Genomic DNA, 15,382 nt, shown 5'->3' with positions numbered 1-15,382 from the left:
TGCTCTGTTTGCCTTTTTATGGACTTATTAACCTGTGCTGCTACTTTGTGATTTGTCTATCTGTACCCCCAGATCCCTCTGCTCCTCTACCCCATTTAGACAATTGTGAAAGAGTATGTGGCCTCCTTATTCGTCCAATCAAAATGTACCACCTCACACTTGTCCAAAGTGAAGTTAATTTGCCAATTACACACCCATTCTGCAAGTTTATTAATGTATGCCTGTATTTTGTTGCAGCCCTTCTCTGCATTAACTCCACAAATTTTGAAATTGTGCTTCTGATTCCAGAGTCCAAATCGTTTATGTAAATTGTTAACGGTGGTCCCAGCACCGATCCTTGTGGAAAATCACTTTCCACCAATTGCCAGTCAGAGTCTTCTCTCTCTCTTCGGCTGTCCCTCAGAGTCAAGGCTGACTTGCTTGCACACTAATACTAGTACTAAGGTGGTTGATGAGACCAATGCGGGATCTACAGTCTCTGTCACAGGTGGTGGTTGCAAGGATGGGTCGGTGGAGTGCTTGGTTTGTCGTACGCTCCTTCTGCTGCTTGTACTTGGCTTCCGCGTGCTTCCGACGAAGAGATGAAGTGTTCGGCGCCTTCTCGGATGCTTCTCCTTCACTTTGAGCTGTCTTGGACAAGTGATTCCCAAGTGCCGGTGGGGATGCTGCATTTTTTCAAGGAGGATTTGAGGTTGTCCTTGAAGAGTTTTCTCTGTCCTCTTGGGGCTCACTTGCCGTGTCGGTGCTTGGAGTAAAGCGTTTATTTCAGGAGTCTAGTGTTGGGCATGCGGACAATGCTGGGCATGTTGGCCTGAGCAAGAACACCGTATATTGGTGTGCCTATCCTGTCAATGGAGTTGCAGGATTTTGCGGAGGCAGCACCGATCCTTGTGGAACATCATTTCCCATCAATTGCCAGTCAGAGTAACTACCTTTAACTCCTACTCTCTGTTTTCTGTTTTATAGCCAGCTTGCTGTCCATTCTGCTACTTGTCCCCCAACTCCACATGTTCTGACCTTAGCCATGAGTCTACTATGCGGTATCTTATTGAAGGGCTTTTGAAAAATACTTCCTTTGGAGTACATGGACTCTATTTCTAATGTATTCTCTACACCATTGCAATTAATAGGATTTCTATACAAAAGCATATTTCTGTAGTTACATTACTGTAGAAATTGGTAATCCAGGGACTTGACCACCAGATGGCAATATACCCTGCTAAAATCAATATTCATCATGCTGCCAGAAAGTGAGGTTTTTAAGTTATGTGCTAAAATATAGTATTAGTGTAATACACAACGATGCTGCATTTTATACAAGTTGATATAGGAAAATTAATGTATGCAAGACAGTTTCCCAAAATATTGATTGCTGCTAAGCAGTCATGGATTTAAATTAATTGCTTCCAAATAAAAAAATCAAGTTCTACATAAATTATTGAAATAAATATTGTTTATTGAAAAGTTTATCACAAAGCTATGATACTTAGAAATGTTACTAGTGAGGAATCCACATCCAAATAATTTGACACTGCCAATGCCCAGTTACTGCTGAACAATAATACCACAGCAGTTTTGTGAAGCTCCGAGCTTTCAAAGTTTAGTTGTTTTTAAACCATATTGCCTTTAAATAAAATACAATCAAAAGATAAGGGATAGCATACAACTATGCATTACTTATTGAAGTTACATTAAAAGGTCTTTGCCATTTGTACACAAGTTAAAGATGACAGCAAGAATGGGAAAACCAGCCCTTCTGATGTCAGTACCAGCACATGCAGGCATCAATGGGTAGTTTTAAAATTGTAATTCTAACATCTCGATGGTGTTCATGATTCAATACTGGAATCTGTATTTTAACACTACTAACATATATAAATGTCTTACAGTAAAATTATAATCTGTAGTGTTTATTTAGTGAGCAAAGTACAAATCCTGACCACTGACTCACCCACTGCTCAGAAATGACTGCAGTGCATCTCAGTTCACAGGTAATGGAACTCTTGATTAATTCGTTCTCCAACAGCAACTAAATCTGTTTCAGTCTGTCATGTTCCACATAGTTCACATACTTCATGTGCCTTTGGTATATATAAATGATTGTCAAAGTTCAATCTTGCTCCATGCTCCACACTCTTCCTCAGCTCAAGTAAAGGGAATTTCACAATGGGTCTTGAAGAACCTGGACATAATTTCTGGGAAATATTCCCTCTTTCCCCTGTAGTTCTCCTTTCAGCCAGTCAACATCTATGGTTTCGAATAGGATTATCATATCTCCAACCTTGGGGGGAAAATTGCAGATTTCTGTTAATATTTGCACATACTGGAATGCTGCTACAAGTCAACTATGCCCAAGGCAGCATTGCTGTATAGCATGGTCAGCCAGTTCAGATCATTTAGTATTTTTTGGCAACATTTTTAATAGTTTTATTCTAGAAAGAATGCAATTGAGGATATTTTGAAAGTGCATAAAATGAGAGAGTATCAATAACTTAAAGCAAAATGACAAATAGAAATTAGTAAAAAGTAAAATTTAGAACATAGGCAAAAACATTGGGATTATTCAAAACGTAACTAGAGGCAACGTACCAAAATCATGAGCTGAATGGCCTTTTCTCATCTATGACTTTTTTGATGTACTTAATCACGACTGTATTACAGCAAGGGACTCTCACCCATTTACTCAAAAAATATGTCCAGTGCAATTGCATAAGTCGTCAAGGGTGAGCCCATTAAAGCTCATCCCTCATTATCCTAACTTTCCCAGCAGAGCATCCAACTACATTTCACTTGTCCCACTGTCTTTGGAGTAATGTGTCAGGCAAGAAAGTAAAACAAACAATTTATCACAAAAGCAAAATACTGCAGATGCTGGAATCTGAAATAAAAACAGAAAATGCTGGAAATCTCAGCAGGTCAAACAGCATCTGTGGAGAGAAACAGAGTTAACGTTTCAGGTCTGTGACCCTTCGATAGAACTAGAAAAGTTCGAGATGTAACAGATTCTTAAGGAAATGCAGGGGCAGTGAAAGAGGGAGGGGAGGAAAGAACAAAAAGGGATGGTCTGTGATAGGGTGGAAGGCAGGAGAGATTAAGAGACAAAAGGGATGATGGGCAAAAAAGAGATGGTAATGGAACAAGTTAATAAAAAAAAATGATGAGTCCAGATGGCGTGCGAGTGGCAGAATCATCACTAGCTGTCATGAGAAAGAGAAAAAAAGGAAAAACAATATGGGTAGGGGTTATGATCTGAAATTGTTGAACTCGATGTCGAGTCCAGAAGGCTGTAAAGTGCCTCAACGAAAGATGAGGTGCTGTTCCTCGAGCTTCGTTGAGCTTCATTGAAACAGTGCAGGAGGCCGAGGACGGAGAGATCAGAGTGGGAGTGGATTGGAGAATTAAAGTGACAGGTGACCGGAAGCTCGGGGTCATGCTTACGGACTGAATGGTGAGATTCTGCAAAGCGGTCACCCAATCTGCGTTCAGTCTCCCCAATGTAGAGGAGACCACATCGTGAGCAGCGAATACAGTATACTAAATTGAAAGAAGTACAAGTAAATCTCTGTTTCACCTGGATGGAGTGTTTGAGGCCCTGGACAGTGGGCAGGGAGGAGGTAAAAGGCAGGTGTTGCATCTCCAGTGCATGTATGGGAAGGTGCCGTGGGAAGGGGAGGGGTTGCTGGGGGTGACTGCCGAACGGACCAGGGTGTCGCAGAGGGAGCGGTCCCTTCGGAATGCTGAAAGGGGAGGGGAGGGGAAGATGTATTTGGTGGTGGGATCATGCTGGAGATAGCGGAAATGGCAGCGGATGATCCGTTGAAGGTGGAGGCTGGTGGGGCGAAAAGTGAGGACAAGGGGAACACTATCGTGGTTCTGGGAGGGAGGGGAAGGGGTGAGAGTAGAAGTGCGGGAAATAGAATGGACACGGCCTTCTTAACCACAGTGGAGGGGAATCCTCAGTTGAGGAGAAAGGAAGACATATCAGAGGCACTAATGTTATAACACTGCTGTGAAGTGCCTTGGGATGTTTTACTATGTTAAAGGCGCTATATAAATAAAAGTTGTTGTTGTTATGGAAGGTAGTGTCGTCAGAACAGATGCAATGGAGATAAACAAACTGGGAGAATGGAATGGAATCCTTACAGGTGGGAGGAAATGTAGTTCAGGTAGCTGTGGGAGTCGGGGAGATTACAGTGAATGTTTGTCAATAGTCTATGCCCAGAAATGGAGACAGAGAAGTCGAGGAAGGGAAGGGAAGGTTGGAGATGGGCCATTTGAAGGTGAGGGAAGGGTGGAAATTGGATGCAAATTTCTAGTTCAGGGCAAGAGCAGGAAATGGCACCGATACAGTCATCAATGTATTGGAAATACCCCACGAAAAGGCAGGCATAGCTAGGATCCATGCGGGTTCCCACAGCAACAGCTTTAATTTGGAGGAAGTGAGTGGAGCCAAAGGAGAAGTTGTTCAATGTGAGAACAAGTTCAGCCAGACAGCGGAGGGTGGTGGTAGATTAGGACTGGTTGGGCCTCTGCTCAAGGAAGAAGCAGAGCGCCTTCAGGCCATCCTGGTGGGGGATGGAAGTGTAGAGGGATTAGATGTCCACAGTGAAAAGGAGACAGTTGGGGCCGGGAAACTTAAAGTGGCAGAGGGCATCGGAAGAGTCGCAGATGTAGATGGGAAAAGACTGGACAAGGGGAGAAAAAAAAGTGTCAAGACAGGAAGAAATAAATTCTGTGGGACAAGAACAGGCTGAAACGATGGGTTTATTGGGGCAGTCCTGTTTGTGGATCTTGGGAAGGAGGTAGAAGCGGGCTGTGCGGGATTGTGGAACTATGAGGTTGGTGGCTGTGGAGGGAAGATCTCCAGAGGCGATTAGGTCAGTGACAGTCTGGGAAATGATGGCTTGATGTTCAGTAGTGGGATCATGATCCAGGGGGAGGTAGGAGGTGGTGTCAGAGAGTTGGAAATCAACCTCTGCAAGGTAGAGGTCGGTTCAGCAAACAACAACAGCACCACCCTTGTTAACAGGTTTAATGACAAGGTGGAGTTGAATCTGAGCGAGCGGAGTGCTGCAAGTTCAGAGGGAGGGAGGTAGGTTGGAGGGAGTGAGAGGAGCAGAGAAATTGAGACAGTTGATGTCCCATTGGCAGTTTGCAATGAAAAGATCTAGAGAGGGTAAGAGGTCAGAGGGAGGGGTCCAGATTGAACGAGAATGCTGAAAATGGGAGAAAGGGTCAGCTGTGCAGGGCGGGGGGAAGAAGACTCCTGGCCGAAGAAGTGGGCACTGAGGCAAAGGCAGCGGAAAAAAACTCAGCATTGTGCCGAGCTCGAAATTCATTGGGGTGGGGGAGTAAGAGGATGAAGCTCAGGCCTTTGCTGAGGATTGATCGTTTGGGGTCAGAGAGGGGAAGTTCAGAAGGCATCGTGAAAACATGGCAAGGGGCGAGATTGGAAGAAGGAATGGGATCAGAGGGAAGCAAAATGGAAAAGGTTCCAGAGAGGCATTGATGTCCAAGAGTTGTTGAAGCTTATGATCTGAAAGGAAGGAAAAAAGTGTTTTGTTAAAACGTCGGATAAGGCGAAGGATGAAATGGAACTGCAGACCAGGACAGCTTAGAGACAGTGTGAGTCAGTGCTGCTGAAGAGAGTTTGAGAGTGTGCATGTGGCGCATTGCATTGAGTGTGGATCTCAGGATGCGGCGAGAGCAGTGGTTCGAGGAACGCTGAATATCTTGAAGATACCTGTAATGCTGGGTGGATCGAAAACATGAAGGGTGGAATTTCAATTGGAATCCACGTAGATTAAGTCGGAGACGGAGACAGTTGCTGAGGAAAGAGATGTGGCTGTGAAAGCAAGTTTTGGCAGATACTTAATCAAATACGAGAAGGAAACAGAAAGCAATGAAGATGAACAAGGTAAAAGAGACAAACGGAAATCCTGTCTGAGGGAAGAGCAGAACTTCTTCACGGTGGGCAATTTATCACCCTTTGCTTAAAAAAAAATCCTCACAACAGGTTTCAGATTTATTTCTCAATAATTTATGTTCTATGCACCTACTAACCTATCTTGTTGGATTTACTTTATTTACAACATTTACTAGGTTACTTGCTTTCTTCTCTTTCTATTGTTATGCGAGTTTGAACTTTTCTAATCTTTCCTCATGCTTAAACTCCTTTATACTTCTTTGCACCCTTTTCTTTCCAATGCATATTATGTTTTAAAAAAAAAAAATGGATTGATTGCTGCCAATGAATCAGAAGCTATGCAGAAGCATTCTGTGCATAAATGTCAGGTGCCAAACATGAAAAAGTAACATTCACCACAACCAGATGACCTGATAGCAATAAGCACACTCGGCGAGAGTACAATAAAACTCACCATCTGACAATATCCAAATATCACCTTCAAGTCACATTTCCTCGCTAAATTGTACTGGAAGTTTTAGCAGTTCATTCTGATGAACTAATCATACCTCTACTCATGTTCCTTCTCCGTCCTCCCTCTCATTTTCCTCCCCAGTCTCTTCGTCTAGCGGCCCTCACTATGGGCCCAAGTTTCCGCCCTCTGTAAGGACGGCGCACCTTGATTTTCTGGAATAAAAAGGGCGCCAAAAGCTTACCTTGTGATTCTGCGAGCTCTTCAGGATGTCTTCGTGCTCGGTGTGGCACAGCACAAGAGGTCGGGGGCGGAGCTAGGTTCCTGCGTTGAGTGTGCGAGCATGTGCAGTAGCTCCTCGCCCCCGAGGCTGCGTGGGAGGGGCCCGAAGCACGCCGCCCCTAGCCCTGGCCGAATGGGGTCACCGGGCGAAGATTGGACTCAGGACTCCTCCCTCCCTCCCGTTCAGCTCCCGCTCTTCCCCCCCCCCCCCCCGTTCAGCTATTCCCCCTCCTCCCCTCCCTGCCCTCCCTCCACGTCCTTGGTGGGGCCCGCCCGTCCGGCATCTTGCTGGGGGCGGGCCCCGTCCGAAGTCTTCGGTGCGGCCAGGCATCGCCATCGTCGGGGCCCGTTCAGCCTCCCTCTCCCCCACTCTCCTCTCCTCCTCTCCTCCTCTCCTCCTCCCACCCCCTTCCTCCCTCCCCCTCCTCCCTCGCTGTCAGAAACACAGAGACACTGACAGAGAGAGTTAGACACACTGGGGGGGCCCCGTCCCAGCATGCTGTTGGAGGGCTCCCAGTGCTGCAGTCAGTGAGTAGAAATTTAATTTTTTATTTATTGATTGATTTTTAATTTTTTTTAATTTTTAATTTTTAAAAATTGATTTATTGGTTGATTTATTTATAATTTATTATTGATGATGGCTCTTTATTTGTAAAAGTGAAGTGTTTAATGTTTGTAAACCCCCCTCCCTCCCCCCCCAATCTCTCGTTCCCTACGCCTGATTTTCTAAGTGTCGGCAAGGTTTTTCTGAGCGTACAAAAAACTACACTTACTCCATTCTAGGTTAGTTTGGAGTAAGTTTTCGCTGCCTAAACTTGCAAAACAGGCGTAAGTGGCCGGACCCGCCCCCTTTTGAAAAAAAAAAATCTGTTCTAAAATGAAACTATTCTAACTCACTAGAACTGGAGCAAACTAAATGCCGAGAATTGCAATTTCTAAGATGCTCCATTCTAAACTAGTTGCTCCAAAAAAATAGGAGCAACTCAGGCTGAAACTTGAGCCCAATCTCTCTGCACTGTCTCTACTCTCTTTCTCAATGATCCTTTTCCGAGCCCATTAAATCCTAACATCCGCTGCCTGTATTCTGTTCACCAGCCACGTGTTCAAACCAGAACCAACAGAGGACCTGATAAACACACTCTGTGAGATTACAATAAAACTCTCATAATCTGACAACATACTAATATCACCATCAAGTCACATTACAGGCCTCACAATCTGAAATTTCTACCCCTCACCCTTCACTCTCACTAATCCGTGGGAAATCCGGCGAGAAAAACATCCTGGAACTGTGCATGTCCAACGACTTTATTTCGTTGGCTGCAGTCGCGTCCTTTTTAAAATTGAACACATTGCTTCATCTAAAGTGGGAGGAAAAAGGAAAGGCCTTGGGCGTATAGACGATGTGTATAAAATGTAGTGGATTTTAATTGTACCCTTCCACCTTTGAAACCTGGGTTTAAATTTAGCTCTGACCAAGAATACAAAAGTCTCTGTCGATCAGATGAAATGAGCTTGGAGCAACTTTTAAATAACAATTTTGGAGAGAAAATACACATCTTGTCTGGACTTGACACTGAAATACAGGGTAAGTGAATCTGTCTATTGTTTGTCTTTATGAACAACCCCTCAACCCTTCATCACGGTCATCGAACTGAAACATTAACTCTTTTTCTCCCTCCACTGCTGCTGCCTGACCTGCTGAGTATTTCCAGCATTCTCTGTTGTCGTGGTTCTTTGGACGGACTGACCTTGCTCAACTATCATATGTACAGTAAACAGGGTGATGTTCTGACCGCCATCAGAAGCCAATCTACCAATCAAAAATAGTACTCAAAACATTCCATTTTTAAAAATGTTTTAAGGTTTCTCGAATCTAATTAAAGAATTAAACAGATTTGATGCCATATTACATACCTTAAAATTAAGCTCATCTTTATTCTCCCCAACAAAGTCATACAATGCCTTGGCTTTTCCTCTTTTATTCCCTGAGGGCTGTTGCTTTACTGTGCTTGCTTCTCCTGAAAAAACAATTTGCATCAAAATATTGTGGATACAGCTTGCTCAGAGGTATTTTCCACAACTCCCTGTTAATGTGAATATTAACATCTACAGTATACAACTATTTCCGATAAATTGTAGATACCCACACCTGCAGCTGCTCATTGTTTTGGTCCTCTCAATTTCCTGGGATTCACCAGGCCTTTGCGAAATAAAGTTGCACAATCTACCCACAAATTTGATTTCAAGTTTCAGCCAGACATCCAAAACTGGCTGAAGTTTTCCATCATCCCTAGTATCTGAACCATGCAACCAGAGTGCGGGACTGCCACAGTAAAAATAATACAACAGGGCAGTATGGGCTCGATAAGTCACTTATTCTTAGTCACTAGGTGGAAAATGTAACCCAAAGTTGACAAAATGAAAGCTAAAATCTAGCCTGGGACTGGGCCTGGATAAATATAGATTATATATGAAAATACAGAAATGCTAAGTTAAAAAAACACACTAAGTGTTACCAGAAATGAATTTCAATCATGTATATTATCTCAAAGTGGGTTAGTCCCTAAATTTCTCATTAAAACCACTATCAATAGCAGACTGGCATAAACATGTAAAATTATTAAATCCAAACTAATTGTTTTCATTTCTAAGAAAGGATAGTACATGATGTAAGTAATAACCTATTATGAACCTTTTTATTAAGTCCAACAGGTGGAAAATCAAAAGGCACATTTGACATACTGTCTGCAGGAAATATGATTTACAGTTTCATCTGGTTTCAATTTTAAATGTGACTAGATAACTTACAATTTTGTGAACTAGAGTCAACATTTACTGGGCAGCAATCTCTCTTCCTGTAATTTATGCATAATTTCTATGGGGTGTGTTCTCTTCCCTTTCCTGCACATTACCTTCTCATTTTGCCCTCCATCCATATTTCTTCTCTTTCTTGCCTTCCCAGGACACCCATGTCCAATGACTGAGAGGATGGGTTGACAATGTGCCCTCAAGCCTCTATCTGTGCCATCCTTACACCAGAAACTAGGAGGTACAGGCTAGCAACAACTCTTCTGTCACACACCCATTCTTTTTTGTTCTTTTAACTCTCTCTTTTTCTCACCCTCTCGATCCTTCCTGGCTCCTCCATTTCATCATCAACAGGATAACATTTCATGAAGAAATAAAATGTCATAAAATCACATATGCTGATTTTTCTGATTTCAATAATGACACTTCCCCAATGAACCATTTTAATTATACTATGCATGAAATAATGGATAATCAAAGGATTACATAGGAACAGGAGTAGGCCATTCAACCCCTCGTACCTGTTCTGTGATTGAATTAGACAATGGCCGGTCTGTATCTTAACTCTATTTACCTGCCTTGGTTCCATATCCCTTAATACCCTTAATTAATAAAATTCTATCAATCTCAGTTTTGACATTTTCAATTGATCGAGCCTCAACAGATTTTCTTGGGTGGGTGGGGGGTGGGGGGGTGAAAGTGAGTTCCAGATTTCCTCACCAGAGGACATAGTTTCTCTATCTACCCTATCAAAAACCTTTTAGTCATCTTAAGCACCTCAATTAAATCACTTCTTAGTCTTCTATAGTCAAGAGAATATAAACCTAGTCTATGCAACCTGTCCTCATAACTTCGCCCTTTTAGACCTGGCATAATTCTGGTGAATGGACGATGCACAGCCACCCGCCACTCTCAAGGCCAATATATCCTTCCTGAGGTGCTGTGCTCGAAATGGGATGTAGTACTCTGGATGCAGTCTATTCAGACCTTTATACAACTGTAGCAAAACTTCTACGTCTTGGAATTCCAACTCCCTCGACATAAAGCCTAACATTTCTTTAGCCTTTTAAATTATATTTTGTAGCTGTCCACTAGCTTTTCGTGACGTATGGACCCCTAAATATCTCTGCTCCTCAACAGCTTCTAGCATCTTGCAATTTAGAAAATAGTGATCTGACTTTCTTGCGTCCAAAGTTACTAGCACAGTGATTTTTTAAAAAAAAACCTTAATGTACACAAATTCCAGGAACGTAAATTAAACAAATGCAACTTCTCCAACTTCAGTGTTACGCATTCCTGACTTCACAGTGACGGTACCTGAGCAGACTTGAACAAACATAGTTGGGAAAATCCCTTCACGCCCATTCAGTTTCCCCTTGCACCACTCAGAGTCTAACCGCTCTATGATGAGGATCCGATCCCCACGTTTAAATGGCAAATCATCAACAGCCTCTGCTTTGAAATCATAAAGTGCTTCACACCACTGTGAGTCCGAGTATACGACCTGCAGAGTTCACAGGAAACCAGTCAGTTTGTTTCAGCAAAGCAGAAAAAAACCCACACATTTAACTAATTAAAGAGATGATTAGGGTAGATGTCTACCATGTGTAAAGTATGAAAAGTGATTTTATTAAATGTGGAGCGAGCAGGAAGTCCTGCCCTGCTAAAGGACCTCAATATCCTGGTAACTACTGGCTCACTATTGCACATTTGTTACTTGAACTGAAATGGTCAATACAAATGCACCTTCTCCCATTTTTAATATCCCAAATAAGTGAATAAAACTATTCCTTCTTGGGAGGACAGACAGGCAGGGCTCCCACAAAGCTGCTCTGTTTGCAGTTGCTGTGAGATGTGCAAGACTGGCCCAGGCTGTCTTACTTACTATCCTTGGGCACCTGCCATTGTCAGCCCAGCAAACAAATAAACTGCACACATTTAATACTTGTTGATATGCTCTAATAAGTTGACATGTTCTAATAAATTGACATGTATCTAATAAGTTGACATGTTCTAATAAGTCAAATGCACAAAATAAATATAAACTTTTGAATATACAGAGTTAATACAGGAAGCAAGTTAAAATTTTCAGATTTTATTAAGCTAGTCACACTTTAGTGGAATAAATTTGTGTTTCCAGCTTCAGTTCAGTGGCAAATGTGTAATGCTTGATTAGTAACCACGAGAAAATTGAGGGCAGGACTTTGAGATTTATATGGATTTGTAATATTTGCATGCAAGACAACTGCATTTTCATATTGTATAAGCAGTCCTACCTGACTAGATGTGGAGGTCTCTACTGCTCTACCACCTGTTAATATGTCAGAACCTAAGGAAAGATTCAATATATATCTTAAAAACTGACCATTTATATTTGCAACTGGTGATTTCAAATTGCATAAATTCACATCGTCAGCGATAATGTGTTATCCTACACTGGCACTGGCTACACTCAATGGTATGATAAAAACAAATTATAATTCAAATTTTCTTGGACTGGACCCAAGATTCTAGTTTACTGATGCAAAAGCAATAATCTATTGTACAGTGACATCTTTGATGTTTCAGTAAAGACAGCTGGTGACAAAATGGGCTATTTCTCAAGAATGGTATTTTGGCAATAATTTAGCAATCACAGCCAGTACTTTTATAAACCTAGTACATGATGGGCAGCATTTCAAGGAAGAGTGCATTAAAGACATTTGTCCACCCAATAGTTTATACTTATTGATTCTCTTTAAACTTTTATAACTCAATTTTACCAGGGGCACGACTGAAGTTTTTAAATCTTAGTTGAACCAGTAGCTGAAGCATTTTCTAGGGTTCCCAATTCTCCTAGATTGGACAGGAGACTCTTGGAATGGCAGTTTGGTCTCCAGGACCCTGCTGCTGGCAGCCTGAGAGAAAAGTACTTTGCCCTGGATGTTGCGGTAATAATAACGATGAGGCTATCAGCGCTCTGCGTTGCCCTACTCCTCCACAAGCTTTGCTCTAACAGCACCTTGTCGAGAGACTCGGCATTCAAATACATGCAACAGCGTGAAGTTGCGGTACTTACCCACTAGATACTCACTAAACATGCCAGAAAAAGTTAGGGCTTGTCCATTCCAGTGTAAGTGAATGTTTAATGGCGCGATAAGTCTTAATTACTGTCAAACAATCTCTCTAGCACTGAAAATTTACTTTTAACAATGTGGAGACTCATTCCTTTGGATTTTAATTATTGTTGGAGTTTAAAAAAATTAATTAAATTAATGTAATTTTTACTTTTTCTTTGTCTCTTTTAGCAATCACAGCCAGTACTTGTATAAACCTCGTACATGATGAGCAGCATTTCAAAGAGTGCACCCAATAGTATTATCTCTATTTCTAAATTCCATCTTTCTTTTCTCTCTTTATTTCATTTTCTGTACATGATTTGGCATTGAATTAAATATTCTAACTTACACTTCCTGGTTTAGACTCTGCGTGCCTCAGTAAGGAGTCTTCAATCTGATTGGTTAATGAGGCACACCGTTTGCTTGCCCTGTTAACAAGGGTCCCAGATCCCCTGTAGAGGGCGCCGTGCTGTTTTGAATTTCTAATTACCACAAATTGCAGTAAAAAAAAAGCACACAGAAACTCTGTGGGCAAGTGTAAATATAATGATCGGTGAGCGCCATTGGTTCACCGCTGACCACAAAATCTTTGTATTTGCAATTTGCGGCGATGACTTTAATTTCTCGTGGGTCAGAGATGGGCCCAAACTGGAGCCAGGGAACGCACAGCAATACTTTAAACCCTGCTCCAAACCCGATTCTCCCCTGCCCGATCGTAAGAGGATCTGTTCTGTGATGATACAAAATTAGAAGTGAGTTGTGAGGAGGATGCAAAGAGGCTTCACGGGGATATAGACAGGCTAAATGAGTGGGCAAGAACATGGCAAATGGAATATAATGTGGAGAAATGTGAAGTTATCCACTTTGGTAAGAAAAAGAGTAGAGTATTTTTTTTTCCAATGGTGAGAGATTGGGAAATGTTAGTGTTCAGAGGGAGCTGGGTGTCCTTGTACACGAATCACAGAAAGTTAACATGCAGGTACAGGAAGCAATTAAGAAAGCAAATGGTATGTTGGCCTTTATTCCAAGAGTAAGAGCAAAGTATAAGTAAAAGTAAAAGAGTAAAGATGTCTTACTAAAGTCCCCTGGTCCTGATGAAATGCATCCCAGGGTATTAAAAGAGATGGCGGAAGTTATAGCAGATGCATTCGTTATAATCTACCAAAATTCTCTGGACTCTGGGGAGGTACCAGTGGATTGGAAAGCAGCTAATGTAACGCCTCTGTTTTAAAAATGGGGCAGACAAAAGGCAGGTAACTATAGACCGGTTAGTTTAACATCTGTAGTGGGGAAAATGCTTGAAGCTATCATTAAGGAAGAAATAGCGGGACATAGAGATAGGAATAGTGCAATCAAGCAGACGCAACATGGATTCATGAAGGGGAAATCATGTTTAACTACTTTACTGGAATTCTTTGAGGATATAATGAGCATGGTGGATAGAGGTGTACCGATGGATGTGATGTATTTAGTTTTCCAAAAGGCATTCGATAAGGTGCCACACAAAAGGTTACTGCAGAAGATAAAGTTACGCGGAGTCAGAGGAAATATATTAGCATGGATAGAGAATTGGCTAACTAACAGAAAGCAGAGTCGGGATAAATGGGTCCTTTTCAGGTTGGAAATCGGTGGTTAGTGGTGTGCCACAGGGATCGGTGCTGGGACCACAACTGTTTACAATATACATAGATGACCTGGAAGAGGGGACAGAGTGTAGTGTAACAAAATTTGCAGATGACACAAAGATTAGTGGAAAAGCGGGTTGTGTAGAGGACACAGAGAGGCTGCAAAGAGATTTAGATAGGTTAAGCGAATGGGCTAAGGTTTGGCAGACGGAATACAATGTCGGAAAATGTGAGGTCATCCACCTTGGGGAAAAAAAAAAAAACAGTAAAAGGGAATATTATTTGAATGGGGAGAAATTACAACATGCTGCGGTGCAGAGGGACCTGGGGGTTCTTGTGCATGATTCCCAAAAAGTTAGTTTGCAGGTGCAGCAGGTAATCAGGAAGGCGAATGGAATGTTGGCCTTCATTGCGAGAGGGATGGAGTACAAAAGCAGGGAGGTCCTGCTGCAACTGTACAGGGTATTGGTGAGGCCGCACCTGGAGTACTATGTGCAGTTTTGGTCACCTTACTTAAGGAAGGATATACTAGCGTTGGAGGGGGTACAGAGATGATTCACTAGGCTGATTCCGGAGATGAGGGGGTTACCTTATGATGATAGATTGAGTAGACTGGGTCTTTACTCGTTGGAGTTCAGAAGGATGAGGGATGATTTAATAGAAACATTTAAAATAATGAAAGGGATAGACAAGATAGAGGCAGAGAGGTTGTTTCCACTGGTCGGGGAGACTAGAACTAGGGGGCACAGCCTCAAAATACGGGGGAGTCAATTTAAAACCGAGTTGGGAAGGAATTTCTTCTCCCAGAGGGTTGTGAATCTGTGGAATTCTCTGCCCAAGGAAGCAGTTGAGGCTAGCTCATTGAATGTATTCAAATCACAGATAGATAGATTTTTAACCAATAAGGAAATTAAGGGTTACGGGGAGCGGGCGGGTAAGTGGAGCTGAGTCCACGGCCAGATCAGCCATGATCTTATTGAATGGCGGAGCAGGCTCGAGGGGCTAGATGGCCTACTCCTGTTCCTAATTCTTATGTTCTTATGTTCTTATTATGTTCTTACTACAATTATATAGGGTCCTGATGAGACCACATCTGGAGTATTGTGTCAGTTTTGGTCTCCTTACCTGAGGAAGGATATACTTGCCTTAGAGGGAGTGCAACGAATGTTCAGTAGTCTGATTCCCGGGA

The 15,382-nt window shown here is 42.3% G+C and overlaps 1 protein-coding gene across 8 annotated transcripts in view; it reads right to left on the bottom strand.

The window, feature by feature from the left end:
* Positions 1 to 1,435: 1,435 nt before the first annotated feature.
* The window catches only part of sh3d19 (SH3 domain containing 19), a 213,543-nt gene continuing 199,596 nt past the window's right edge, over positions 1,436 to 15,382 (bottom strand). For 4 of the 8 annotated variants that reach the window (XM_070871449.1, XM_070871451.1, XM_070871450.1 and 1 more), the window contains 4 exons: positions 11,747 to 11,799; positions 10,788 to 10,974; positions 8,577 to 8,680; positions 1,436 to 2,281 (listed from right to left, as the gene is read on the bottom strand). In XM_070871449.1, the coding sequence (XP_070727550.1) occupies positions 2,162 to 2,281; positions 8,577 to 8,680; positions 10,788 to 10,974; positions 11,747 to 11,799 (464 nt within the window). In that variant the 3' untranslated portion in view covers positions 1,436 to 2,161. Of the gene's footprint in view, positions 2,282 to 8,576; positions 8,681 to 10,787; positions 10,975 to 11,746; positions 11,800 to 15,382 lie in introns of those variants that run through there. The other 4 variants (XM_070871453.1, XM_070871454.1, XM_070871455.1 and 1 more) reach the window with 4 other exon arrangements.

This window comes from Pristiophorus japonicus, chromosome 2, assembly GCF_044704955.1.
Source record: "Pristiophorus japonicus isolate sPriJap1 chromosome 2, sPriJap1.hap1, whole genome shotgun sequence".
NCBI classification, from domain to species: Eukaryota; Metazoa; Chordata; class Chondrichthyes; family Pristiophoridae; genus Pristiophorus; species Pristiophorus japonicus.
The sequence above is the reverse complement of the archived record's forward strand: the minus strand, read 5'-3'. Positions and strand labels throughout refer to the sequence as shown.